Source organism: Ammospiza caudacuta, chromosome 8, assembly GCF_027887145.1.
Source record: "Ammospiza caudacuta isolate bAmmCau1 chromosome 8, bAmmCau1.pri, whole genome shotgun sequence".
Classification (NCBI taxonomy): domain Eukaryota; kingdom Metazoa; phylum Chordata; class Aves; order Passeriformes; family Passerellidae; genus Ammospiza; species Ammospiza caudacuta.
This window is the reverse complement of record NC_080600.1, coordinates 12,874,597-12,888,278: the sequence shown is the minus strand read 5'-3', so window position 1 is coordinate 12,888,278 and position 13,682 is coordinate 12,874,597. Positions and strand designations below refer to the sequence as shown.

Sequence of the window (13,682 nt, the reverse complement as noted above, 5' to 3'; positions counted from 1 at the left end):
AGAAATTCTGATGTATTTTAGAAGGGATTTGTCTGTCTGTCTGCCAGATTCTTCCCCTGTCCCCCATTTGTCTGTAGCTGTTGGCAAGGGCAGACAGTCCTGTGGAGGCAGAGATGGAGCAGAGCCTCTGTCCCTTCCATAGCAGCTCCCCAGAGCACCTCTGTCCTGTCTGTGCCTGGGACAAGGACAGGGACTGGCTGAGCTCCCAGGGTCTCATCTGCCTGCAGCTCCCACCAGGGGCTGCACAGGAGCTGAGGGTGGGCTGGGATCATCCCCAGGGCTGCTGGGGCTCTGGTTCCTCATCCCTGGGGGGTTTGTGTGTATCCATGCACATACCTGTGTGTGTGTGTGTATCCAAGCACATACCTGTGTGTGTGTGTGTATCCAAGCACATACCTGTGTGTGTGTGTGTATCCAAGCACATACCTGTGTGTGTGTGTATCCATGCACATCCCTGTGTGTGTGTGTATCCATGCACATCCCTGTGTGTGTGTGTGTATCCAAGCACATACCTGTGTGTGTGTGTGTATCCAAGCACATACCTGTGTGTGTGTGTGTATCCAAGCACATACCTGTGTGTGTGTGTATCCATGCACATTCCTGTGTGTGTGTGTATCCATGCACATCCCTGTGTGTGTGTATCCATGCACATCCCTGTGTGTGTGTATCCATGCACATCCCTGTGTGTGTGTGTGTATCCATGCACATACCTGTGTGTGTGTGTGTATCCATGCACATACCTGTGTGTGTGTATCCATGCACATCCCTGTGTGTGTGTGTATCCATGCACATCCCTGTGTGTGTGTATCCATGCACATCCCTGTGTGTGTGTGTATCCATGCACATCCCTCTGTGTGTGTGTATCCATGCACATCCCTGTGTGTGTGTGTATCCATGCACATACCTGTGTGTGTGTATCCATGCACATCCCTGTGTGTGTGTGTATCCTTGCACATCCCTGTGTGTGTGTGTATCCATGCACATACCTGTGTGTGTGTGTGTATCCATGCACATACCTCTGTGTGTGTGTGTATCCATGCACATCCCTGTGTGTGTGTATCCATGCACATACCTGTGTGTGTGTGTGTGTGTATCCATACACATAGCTCTGTGTGTGTGTGTATCCATGCACATACCTGTGTGTGTGTGTGTATCCATGCACATCCCTGTGTGTGTGTGTATCCATACACATCCCTGTGTGTGTGTATCCATGCACATCCCTGTGTGTGCGTATCCATACACATCCCTGTGTGTGTGTATCCATGCACATCCCCGTGTGTGTGTATCCATGCACATCCCTGTGTGTGTGTGTGTATCCATACACATAGCTCTGTGTGTGTGTATCCATATACATACCTATGTGTGTGTGTATCCATGCACATTGCTCTGTGTGTGTGTATCCATACACATATCCGTGTGTGTGTGTCCATACACATACCCATGTGTGTGTGTGTATCCATGCACATACCTGTGTGTGTGTATCCATACACATACCCGTGTATCAGTTTTGTGTTTGCTCACAATGATAGTTTGGGATTCTTTTTCCCGGTCAAACCTGGAAAAAAAACAGAGATATACCATTTCTAACAAAAGAAAGCCTTAGTAACTATGGAAATAAACAATTTCAGTAGTGCAAGGGAATGACATGGAGCATCATCTCAGTGCTTGCCCCATTGGCAGCTCTGCTGAAAGAATAAAAGATCCAACCATTGGCTACTGTAAGAATGCCAAATCTACTGTTTGTCCAGAGGAATATACAGCTCCTTGTAGCAGCGTTTTGGTGATTTTTTTATTATTATTCAGATTTTACCTTCTCTTTAAGTTTACCAAATTCATGTTTGAAAAATAAAAAGTAGGGCTTTGAAGAACCGTATTTAAATGCAAGGAGGGAAAAGCATCTTCCTCTCTCTTGACCAGCTAGAAAAGAATCAGTCCTTTACCCATGCACTGTTACTGGCATCAGAGAGAAAGGTGTGTAGGTTATTACCACTGACAGGTACTTTGCTTAGAGAGTTTGAGGAATGGGTGTGGATACTGCAAGTTTGAGCCACATCTCAGTTACTTTAAGGTATTTTCAAAGATGTTTCTCTGATATCTCTTGTGTAATCCCAGGGTGATTATACAAGCAGTGTGAGTTTGTGTTGTCTGGTTTCCAGTCTCACAAGTCAGTGTGTGGGATTATTTTCCAGACCTCTTTCTCAGTGTCATTTCCTTTTCTGACAGGTGAACCTTTTCTTCCTGCTGAACATCGTTCGTGTTCTCATAACCAAGCTGAAAGACACCCACAAGGCTGAGTCCAACCTGTACATGAAGGCAGTGAGAGCCACCCTGATTCTTGTCCCTCTCCTTGGCATCGAGTTTGTGCTGTTCCCGTGGCGGCCCGAGGGCAGGATCGCAGAGGAGGTGTACGACTACGTCATGCACATCCTCATGCACTACCAGGTGGGGACAGCAGGCAGCCCTGCCTCCCTCAGCTCAGAGCAGCTGGCATGGCAAGCAAATCAAGAGAAATAGTAGTGTATTGGAGTTTTTAAAGATCTTCATCCATAGTTTTTGATTTTTCAGTATGCTGGATATTCGTTTACTTACCTTCTAATTTTCAAAGGAAATGTCGTGGTAGAAAGATGGCCCCATGTTTTTAGTGGTCTATTTGTAGAACTAGTTCATCATGTTGAGATTTGTCCTGCATTTTCTGTGCCATCTATATCTGAAATTGTATCGCAAACGTTTAATTATCTCACACCTGAAATAGCCTACATGCATATGAGTTAAAGCAGAATCTTTGGTTTTATTTTACAGGGTCTACTGGTGGCTACAATCTTCTGCTTCTTCAATGGCGAGGTAGAGTAACAACTTTTACTATATCTATAATAATTTTTCTTTTTTATATGCTTTTGTTTCAGCAATTAAGGAGGTGGTAATATTTTCTTCCTGGTTTTTATTTTTATGTCTAAATTTGTCTAAATTAAAAGAAGAAAACAAAGTATCAGGATGCCAAAAGCAGAGCTTGGAAAGGACTGTGGGATCATTAATGACACCATTAAGTGTGTCAGGACTGATTCTTGGGTGCTGAGCTATACACATTTGTCTTGATTAAGAAATTGAAGAGAGTTGTCACTTTGCTATAAAGTCCAGATAAATTTCATAACACTGAAAAGCAGTTCAACACCCAGAAGGTTTTTTTGTCTGTGTTGGAAGCTGTACAAGATGTTATCCTGGAGAATCACTGCTCGGTCCCTCTGTAGCAGGAACAGGACCACACTGCACAGGTGTTGCTGGGCTGGGCTATGGCTGTACCCCATGGGCTGGAATTGGATGGTCACTAAGGTCTCTTCCAACCAAACTCCTTCTATGAGTCTGGGACTGTTTTATGAGGCTTCCTGGGAGAATTTTAGGCTGAGGTTTGGAAAAGTGTTTTTTAGCACAAGTGAAAAGCAGCATTCCAACAGTCAGACCTTAACAGCTTGGTGCACTTAGGGCAGGAATTTGTGTGGGTCACAAGTGCATGTTTAAGGCACCATGATCAGCCAGTTCCAAGGACAGACCTCATTCTGATATTAGAGGATTGTGCCAGGTGTCAGCAATAGATGGTATTGATCCTGTTGAAGCTAACAAGCTTTGCTGTTATCTTGGCTAGCTCAAGGTCCCTGGAGTGCACAGGGTGACTTTCATGTGGAAACTCTTGCCCCAGGCTGTAGAGACTACACTTTCAGAGGCTTAGTGTCAGAGGTCAAAGTAGTAGGAAGGCTAAAAAAATATATCTGAAATTGTTAATGTTGCTCTTGCTTGCAAAAAAAAAAAAAAATCCCAGCAACCCCAAAACAAATGAACAGAACTACCCCCACCAAAAAACTAACTGGCAATTTGCCAGCACTTTTGGCAGAGGAACAATTACAATGCTATAGTTATTCTTACACATCTGTTTGCTCATTTGTTCTACATTTAGTGTGGTTACAGTGTAGGCTGTAAACAGAAAGTTGGGAGTAACCAGATGTTTTCCTCAGACTGAATAGGGTTTTTTTTATCTAAAATTGTGTCAGTGTGTTTCTATAGTGTTACTGGGGAGTAATTTTTACTCAAAGGTAAATATTTCATTAATGCTAGAATTGACTAGTGTGGATTGGCCTTCCTTCTCTTCCTAAGTCCAAAGCTGACAGAATTGCAATGAAACTACTATGGACTTTGAAGGTTTATTTGTGTGTCTTTGTTGTGTGTCCCCCCACCCAAATGCATGAGTCTCACTGATTTTATTTTTTGCCAAGGAGCCAGAAAAGATGAAGAAAGGCTTTGTCTGGGGTAGGGGCCTTGATCTGATATTACCATAGAGTTGATGCAGGTTCAAGTCTCTACTGATACATTTATTTCCAAACAAGAACATCATTAAGTGTTCTGGATTGGATCTGATCACTTGCCCTCACTCTGCATTGACATCTCACTCATTGACACTCTTTCCCTTGTACAGAGCAGAAAGCTCAGGATGCCTTCACAATGCCATGGTATAGTTCAGAATGCCTTCTAAAAACAGATATTTTGAAAAAAATCAGATTTTTCTGCTCCAGCAGAAAATTAAGGAGGAGGGGTGGAAAACCATGAAATTTCTGCAGTTTTTGTGAAAAAATATTGCCCACTGCTCAGTTCTGTCTTCATCCTTGTGCCTCTTCCAAGGCTGTTTTTAATTTTAAATTATGATTGATTTTGGAATCTATTCCTGTAGCTGTTAATATTTCATTGTTACAAACTCATATTTTTTAACATATCCTTTTCTGCTGTGTAAGAAAAACCAAACCTGAGTCATGCCCTTAATTCACCATGGGCTCATCAGTGGTAAAAGATGAGCTCTTCCACAACTCCTGCTAATAAGTGAATCACTGCTTGAATATCTACTGGCAGAATAATATTTAAAGGAGGATGGAGGTATTTTAACATTTATTAATTTAGGAGTTCAATTTTTAGACCATAGACCTTGACTTAGTTAAACATAGATGTCTGTATTTGCTCTCTAGAGAGTGGAAATTTATCCTTTTTAAACCACTTTTGGGTTCAGTGCTTCAGTGACCACCATTTGCTTTTTTAAAATTATTTTCAGTACACCTTGCTCAAGAAAGAACTTAGTGCTTTATAAACAACTGTATCAGTAAAGAAATGCAAAGAGGGAGAATGTAGGTAGGGAAAAATGCCCAGCACAGAAAAAATGTCTTTCCTTTTTCTCCTAAAAAGTTCCAGCCCCAGCAAGTGAGGCTGCAGGCTGGAGGTATTAGCAATTAAAAATTGCTAAAAGCACTAGTTTCTTTCTAAGTCTTAGCCTGTTACTGTACATTTTAGTGTGTACCACATATCAGGAGCCAAATCCTGTTCAAGCAAGACACTTCTGGCTAAAAAGTGAAAGAAAGTGATCTGCTAAGATAGAACTTCAGTGAAGATGAATTAAGAAGTGTGAGAAAAATAGCTGGTATGTGCTGCTGACTGCAGCCAAGGAATATCTCCAGTTTGCTGAGCAGAGCAGCCAGGGATGGCCTGTCAAATCCAGTTCTTGCAGGCACTGCAGCTGCTGGCCACAGAGCTCCTCCAGCCAGGGTGGATGTGCAAGCCCTTCAGCTTGGATGCTCTGTGGCAGGGCTTCCCCAAGGACACTCACAGCCAGTCTGCTCACAGCACATCAGGTTTGCCAGCTTCAGATGGCCTGGAGTGGCTTTTGGGCTCATACAGGCTGTGCTCAGAGCAGAAGCTTGTCCCAGATGTCTAATAAACCAGTAGGAAGATTCCTGTTGAAATTTTAATAGCAGGTGCTGTAATGACCTACATGACCTGTGTAAGCCTTGTGGAGTTTGTTTGCTTTTTTCCCTTCATTTCACTGCTCACAGAAACGTTGCCATGAATATCATAGTCTCAGGTTTGCAAGGTTACACAATCTGTTGTACAATAGATGAGATAGATGAGGCTGTGTTGTGGTTTGCTTTGTTTTTTTTTCTCCTGGTTGGCTACTGAGCTGTTTAATTTGTCTGGTATCCAGCATCAAGCTACCAGTGTTATAGGGCTGAATGGAAGGAGTCCTTCCTGCAAACTCATCAAATCCAGCCATTATTAAGTTATAAGGTGAGAAAGAAAGAAAGAAAGAAAGAAAGAAAGAAAGAAAGAAAGAAAGAAAGAAAGAAAGAAAGAAAGAAAGAAAGAAAGAAAGAAAGAAAGAAAGAAAGAAAGAAAGAAAGAAAGAAAGAAAGAAAGAAAGAAAGAAAGAAAGAAAGAAAGAAAGAAAGAAAGAAAGAAAGAAAGAAAGAAAGAAAGAAAGAAAGAAAGAAAGAAAGAAAGAAAGAAAGAAAGAAAGAAAGAAAGAAAGAAAGAAAGAAAGAAAGAAGGAAGGAAGGAAGGAAGGAAGGAAGGAAGGAAGGAAGGAAGGAAGGAAAGACTCTTCTGGCTGGGACCAGCATCTCTGTTAATGACTGAGAAACACAATTATATTATCATAATGTTTTTTCATTCAATGCTTTCCTTAATATACTTTCTTGTAACAAATTTACCAAGTTCTGCCTCTCCTGAGCTGAATTTACAGCTCCATGCCACTGCTCAAAGCTGAGGAGAAAGTGGTGAAAGCTCTGTTCTCACTCAGTGGGCAGACACACGTTGTTAAACAGAGCGTAATTGGTTTTTCCCATCATTTTCTATAAATGATTGGAAGGTTAGAGAAGACTGAAAGCCACTCACAACAGATGAAAGGATATAAAACCCTCCAAGAAGAGACACACAGCAGGACAGGGGTGCAGTCCTGATTCAGCAGTTATGGAGAGGCTTTGGGAAGAATGCCAGGAATAGTGGCTCAGTCAGAAATGCATGGAGAGAGCATGATGGGCACTGGGGCAGGCAGGGAGGAAATGCTCTTTGTCCATGCAGGAAACCCTTTCATAGCTCTGTCCCTGGCATGGGGCAGCTGGACTGCTTTCCCCTGGCACTAGCCCCAAGACACTTGTGTTGCAGGGATGCTGGTGGCTCTCAGGAGCTATAGAATCCTTTAGGATTGGTTAACAAATGCTATTAAACAAGCAAAAATAAGATGGACAATTGTTATTGAAGGAACCAGGAGAAGTGTGGGAGAGGAGTGGAGTGTGTAACTTGGCAAGCCTAGTTAATCTCCCAGCTCTGCCAAGAGACTTTTTTGACCTTGTTAAGCCATTTAGTTCCAGTTGCTGGCATTTTCCCCACCTCCAGCCTGTCTTGTCTAAAGTGAAAATTGCACAATGTGTAATTTTTTGCATGTGTGTCTACGTTCAAACTCTGAGCTTATTGAAATAACTGACTGTGAAAGGAGAACAAATATCACATATCTTAGTGATGAACGCAGATTGATTGATTCCAAATTAAATTCCAAGCTTCCCCCTTGGAAAAGCTGGAATTTTGAATATGCTCCTTGTCTTGGCTTTATGATCGATTACAGGAGATGGATTCAAATTGTGCAAAGACTTAAGGTTCTGTATTTGCTCTATTCTATGGTTCCATGCAATGCATATAATGATTAATCAAAAACTTCCTATGCTGAATCAAGAACTCACCCTTTAGGCTCTGAAGAAGTGCACAATTTTTATATGAAAATCAGTAAGGTCTGAAACTCAAAATTATTAAGATAATTGATTTCTCAGTGTTTGAAGATTTGCGTTTAGATGTTTAGAGTGGATTAGAAAGGTTTTGTGAACAGTAAGAAAGCACTTCCTTTGCTCTAAAATGCTAATCTATGTTACTTGTTTTATACTTCTTTCCTTACTCTAACATTTCCTTGTGAAGGATTTGAGAAATACGAAGTTGTCCTTTAAACAGAGGTTTCTGACACCAGACTGCAGGAAGTCTAAAAACTACATCCCTTTTCTTGTATTTATTTTTATTTTTCATTATTAAAGCCAGAGTAAAATTAGACAAAAGGAACCATTGTGTGAGGGAAATGGAAAGCAAACATAAACCCTGAAGACATATGGAAAATCCTAAAAATATTTACCCACAATATAAACAATTAATTGGAGCAGTCACTGTTCACTGGTTAGCAGATAGGACTGCTTTCTGTACAAAGTTTGGATGAAAAGGAAATTAAATATTCATGACCTGTAGGCAGTTTTTTTTAAAGTAGAAAAATGTTTGAAAAAGCAACAACAGGAGCTGTTACCATTGTTAGCATTCCCCACTTGGCAACTGCCCTGAGAGACTAATTCTGTGGGAATTTCATTAATGTTGCACTTCATGGCTCCACTCTGGACAGGTGTTTAACCATATTGGAGGGGAGGAAGGCCATGACAAACATCACATCCTTTCAGTACAGACATGTAAACCAGTGGGGCCTTCAGCTATTTTATCAGCTTTATTTTTAACTCTGCTAGAAACGTGCAGTTCAGGAATTTGTCCTTCTTGTCATTTGCTTAAGGTACGGCCAGATATTGGAAAGACTGACTTGTGCTAAAATCATGTAATGATTACAGTAAATTATGGTTTTTTGAGAGTAAATGGATTTACAAATGCTGAGGATGTAGGCTTTTGAAAATAAGGATGAACAAAAATTAGCTTTTTCACCTCTGTTTCTGATCTGTCCTACACTGGACGGCAGCTCACAGGGGAGGATGCAGAAAGTTGTGTGGCTGCTGTTCCTCCTGTAACCTGTGCTTTTCCTGAGCAGCTGGTACACTACAATTGTAAAGTGCCATTACTTCACACCAAATTTGCTGAAAAATGATGCTAAGTGGTGAACAATTCAGAATTCAGAACTTTCAGCCTCAAGTGCTAAATGGCCTGTAGGTGGGTATCCTTGCCCAGGATTTCTGGGCCTTGCTGCCCCATTTGCTGAGACACAGAATGAAGAGACAAACAACGAAGCCCCTGAGCCATGGTTTACGTGCATTTTGCTTTCTCTGGGGGCACAGGTGCAGGCAGTGCTGAGGAGACACTGGAACCAGTACAAGATCCAGTTTGAGCACAGTTTCAGCCACTCGGACGCCATGCGCACGGCCTCCTACACCGTGTCCACCATCAGCGACGTGCAGGGCTACGGCTACGGCCATGACTGCGCCGGCGAGCACCTCAATGGAAAGGGCTACCACGACATGGACAGCGTGGCTCTCAAGACTGAGAAGCTCTATGGCTGAGGGGCTGCCCCCTGCCCCATGCCTTGTGCCAATCCACAGCTGATCCAGCGACTTCATGGCCAGAAGATCTCAGCTACCTTGGGGTATGTTCTTCTCCTAAACCGACACGTTTCTCGTGTGTATGTGTGTGTGTGTATATACACACGTGCATATATACTGCTGTTTGTGTTTGTGTATCTATACAGTATGGACATCTGTGCATATATATCTATGTATGTATGTGCATTTATACAAGGATACAAACTTTGCCTCTTCAGTTTCTACTGTGTAGACAAAGTTGGCAAATTTTTGTACAAAGGGAATCAATGAAGGATTTCTTATTTTCTTGGAAGTTTGTATAAGACTGTGCTGTGTTGAAGCCACTTCTTTTGCCTATAGAATATTAGAGTGTAAATACCGTACTCTGTTGTCTTAATTCAACCTAAAATAGAACAAAGCAAAATGGTTTAAGTAGGTGCAATAACAAGAAGTTTTCCAGGTTCTTTTTTTGGTCCAGTATTCATTTGGCTGTCAAAAATCCTGACAGGTAGTCTGAGGTAACAGATTCAAAGATAGATACTGCTGTTTTGGTTAAAGAGATTGATGTTTTGCTTTGGTTTGGCCAGTTTGTTTTCTTCCCCCTGTTTTACACCAAGCACAGAGACACCACTTCCAGTGTGAGCCTTCATGTACTTCTGTACTGCAATGTACTATCTTGCACCAAGATTTGAGCAATTTTATTGAAGCTATTTCAGGATATTCAGAAGTGTCTCCTTCTGCATTGTATGGAAGTTTCTTCTGGATTTAACAAAGACAATACTGATGAGGCCTCACTGCCAGAGCAAGGAGTAACCTGAGTCACTGTAAGTCCCTCCAGACACTCGTAGTAACTGCAGCTGGTGGAACTTCACTGTGTGCTTCAGGAATTTACTCAACTGGAGAAGATCATGTACAGAATTCCTTGTGGCATTGTTCTGATTTTACTTTTATGTATTTCCCTGGCCATATGCTTGATAACTTATTCCTTCATTCTTGGGGCAAAGTTTTGGTTAATTTTGTGGCTGTTTCTGCTGCCTGAGGTGAGCGTGCAAGACTGAGCACAGTGCACATGTTATACTACCTTTAAAGCCAGTACAAGACTCAGACCAACCAAGCAAACTAATGTTAGTTATTCTCATTATCTGGAAAATCCAGTATAAGTTTTGTATTACAAAGGTTCAAAACTTTATGGATTGTGAATTTCAATATTATTTTGGATTGGTTGAATCTGAATCTCTGTCTCAGTTAATTAGCTAAGAACAGAAATTTATATGTTGTTTCTTTGGTTCTGCTGGTGCATAAAGGTCTCACTGAAAACTAGGAGGTTGTCAGGAAGGTCTTGAGAAAATGTATCTTTATAGAAACTTATATTTTTCTTAATCTTTATGCTTTAAAGGAATAGTAGTTTTGTTAAGTGAAATAAAAATCCTCAAGAATGAGGGCATGAAACAAGGTGAGTTCACTGAAAAGTAAAAATGTAAGAAAAAATTTTATCCATTTCATTTGCAGATAAGTCTACTTGAAAAACCAAAACTTAGTCAGAAGAAAAAGTAGATGCTGGAACTGTAAGAGACTATTTTGCTAATGAGCATATTTCTGATGCATGTAGTCCAGTCAAAAAATAGGAAGACAATTCTCTCTGAGACCAGTTTGAAATAATTTTGCATACAAAATTATTGTATACAAGCCACCTTGACTTTGACATTTAAACATTTTTGTCAGTAACTTTTCTCTATGCTTCAGCAGTGTCTAGGTAATTTTCAGTGTTTATTACTTTGTGACTTCATAAAGTGTTTAATGCTTTGTACTGACAAAGAAAACATTAGGAGGACATGGCAAGGTCCTACCACTTGCACCTTTCTTTAGGTTTTTTTTACAGTTCTTTTGTGTGGAGATTGAACATAGGAAGTGTTTTATTAATGATATCGTTTCACAATATAGAATTTCAGCTAGGATGCACAAATGAAGGTTTCTCCTTTACTGCAAGGCTGGTCAGTTGATGGGGATGATTTGAAGAATCTGTTGGATCGTGTAGAGTAGCGTGAGATCTGGCTATCAGATGTCACATCTCTTAACTGTTAAGAGTGACAGTAACAATGTCTGCTACAACATGACTACAACACGACTAGAGGTTATTTACAACTCTGCTTGCTGATCTTTGTAGTGTTACTTAACATTTGTGCCATGTTCTGAAGATATCAGCGGTGCAGAGAATCCCTGCTCCAGCTTTACATTTGTGGGACCAGATCATCAGCTGGTATAAATGTGTCTTGAGTTCCCTTTGCACAATCTGCAGGTACCACTGAGACTCAAAGCCCAGACAGGTGTCTGTCCATTTAAATGTGCTGTAAACCATTTATGGCACATTATTAGACAATTATTTCATGGTACCTGGTGGATTGTTGCTGTAATTAACACATAGATGTTGGTTTATCATTTGATACAGTATTAGACTTTAATTAAGCTTCAATCTCAGAGAGACAGTTCAAATTTAACAGGCTACAGATTTTGTCATTTAATATCTATTTCTATTAAAGAAATGTGTAATTATAATTCAGGAGGGAAAATTGTTTTTATTTGGAAATTTCCCTAATTCTAGGTGGACAATCACAGCTTCCTTCTAGGCACACACTTCTCCATCTTCACTTTGGAAAAGAAACACAGCCAGCTGGATGTGCAAGAAAATCTTTCTGGCTGTGAAGGGTCGCATGGTATAGCAGAGCTGTATTTCCCCTCTCCTGCTGAGGTTAGATCATCTCTTTTCTAATTTACATTGGAAAATACCAATTCCTTATTTTGTCTTCCTACCTCACCTTTTTTCAGTTTCTACATAGCTAAGAGAAGAGTCTGATTCTTAAAATGTTTTTCTGTCACTGTAAGTTAAAATCAAATTTTTATGCTGATTTCTCATGTCTCTCTCTACTTTACAGAATGTTGTAGTCCATAGCTGTCTTCTCTGGGATGGAAGTAAACTCTCTTTTGGTGGGGCTGTGAGATTCCTTTGAACATGCAGATTATTATTTGTTTATTACTTGTTATTTGCTGTTTCTTTTTTTTTTTTATTTACGGAAGATTTACTGTATCAATCTACAGGGGCTACAGCAATAGTTGTCTTACATTTTTTATCTGTAACACCAGCATGTTATGATTCAATGAGAGAAATGTCTATTTTTAATGCTACTGTCTTCAATTAATAAATGGCTGCATTGCAGGGTCCCTCAGTTGGTTTTTTAATGTTGGCATTTATGTTATTCAGTTTTTCATGGTGGTGATCTACAAGAGTATTTGGCTGTAGAAATGCTGCAACGTGTACTCCTTCTGATGTCAAGAAACATTTGGGCTGGCAACCAGGCAACATTCATTTATTGTACTATGTAAATAAGATTAATAGAAGCTATGGCATTGTATTTATTCCTTACACTAAGAAGAAAATGGAAAAAATGTGAAGTTATTTTTTTGATTGTTTCATTTTCACCTTGTTCATATGAATCATGCATTTTAATTGCTGAGAAAAGTATTGTTTCTGATCAATAAAATATTACTCAATTTATTCATCTCTCTTGTGCTGTAATATAACAAAGCTGGTCTAAATTGGCTTTCACAGATGTCTTAACTCTTTGCTGGTTAAATATTAACCCAGGGAGAAAGTAATTACATAGAGTTACTAACAATAATGCTGGTTTTAAGTGTTTTTCAATACTTATATTTAATACTAGAGTACCGAATTTCTGGAGGAAGTTTGTACAGATAATATAAGATGACTGGACATAAAATTATTTACCTGAAAGTTTAATATCCCTATTTCTTGTCTTCTGAATCCACCTTTTAATAAAAAGTTGTTAATACTTACTTACCTTAAGCCAAAATGTCTGTTTCATCAGGAACTAACAGCAGAGACTAAATTGAGTGTATCTGTCTTCTTCAGCCCCTCAGCTGAGGAGGAGGTAGATAAGCAAACCTGAGCTCAAATAAAAACCCCAAGGAATATTTGACAACACATGGGGATCTTAAATACTGGGTGTTAATACTGCTGTCTGCCTGTTATCCCTATTTAAAGTGTGCCAATACCCATCCAAAAAATGCACAATATCCTGCCTCTCTTCACGACTTCTAAACAGCAACCTGTAATTGCAGGAAGGTTTTTTTGATTTCCAGTTCCTGGGACCAAATGTCAGGCAGTGAAAATTGTTACAGACTCTAAGTTATGTCTGTTCCCTCAGTTCTTTACCAATATTCCCCCTTACTGATTCTCTGTAGGTACAGAGTTGAAACTGGTCCATTTAACAATTATTGTGTACTGTAATGCAATTAACTGTAGAGAAGAAGTAAATCCAATTCCCCAAATCCAAAAGCTGCTCCTTACAACATTTTATTGTAACACACACATAAATGTAGGAACATAAATGACAGTTACAGTAGCATTTTCCAGTGCAGTATATGCAGGTTCCCAATAGCAATTAAAAAGCAAAATGAAACCCAGCATCCTAACCCCCTCAGGCTAAACTGTGATCCTTACACTTTCTATATAATTTTAAAAAACTAAGTGTCCTT

General features: G+C 40.0%; 1 protein-coding gene across 1 annotated transcript in view; it reads left to right on the top strand.

The window, feature by feature from the left end:
- The window catches only part of CALCRL (calcitonin receptor like receptor), a 64,559-nt gene extending 51,579 nt beyond the window's left edge, over positions 1-12,980 (top strand). The window contains exons 11-13 of the mRNA XM_058809284.1: positions 2,224-2,442; positions 2,800-2,841; positions 8,892-12,980. Of these exons, the coding sequence (XP_058665267.1) occupies positions 2,224-2,442; positions 2,800-2,841; positions 8,892-9,113 (483 nt within the window). The 3' untranslated portion in view covers positions 9,114-12,980. The remainder of the gene's footprint in view (positions 1-2,223; positions 2,443-2,799; positions 2,842-8,891) is intronic.
- Positions 12,981-13,682: the final 702 nt, after the last annotated feature.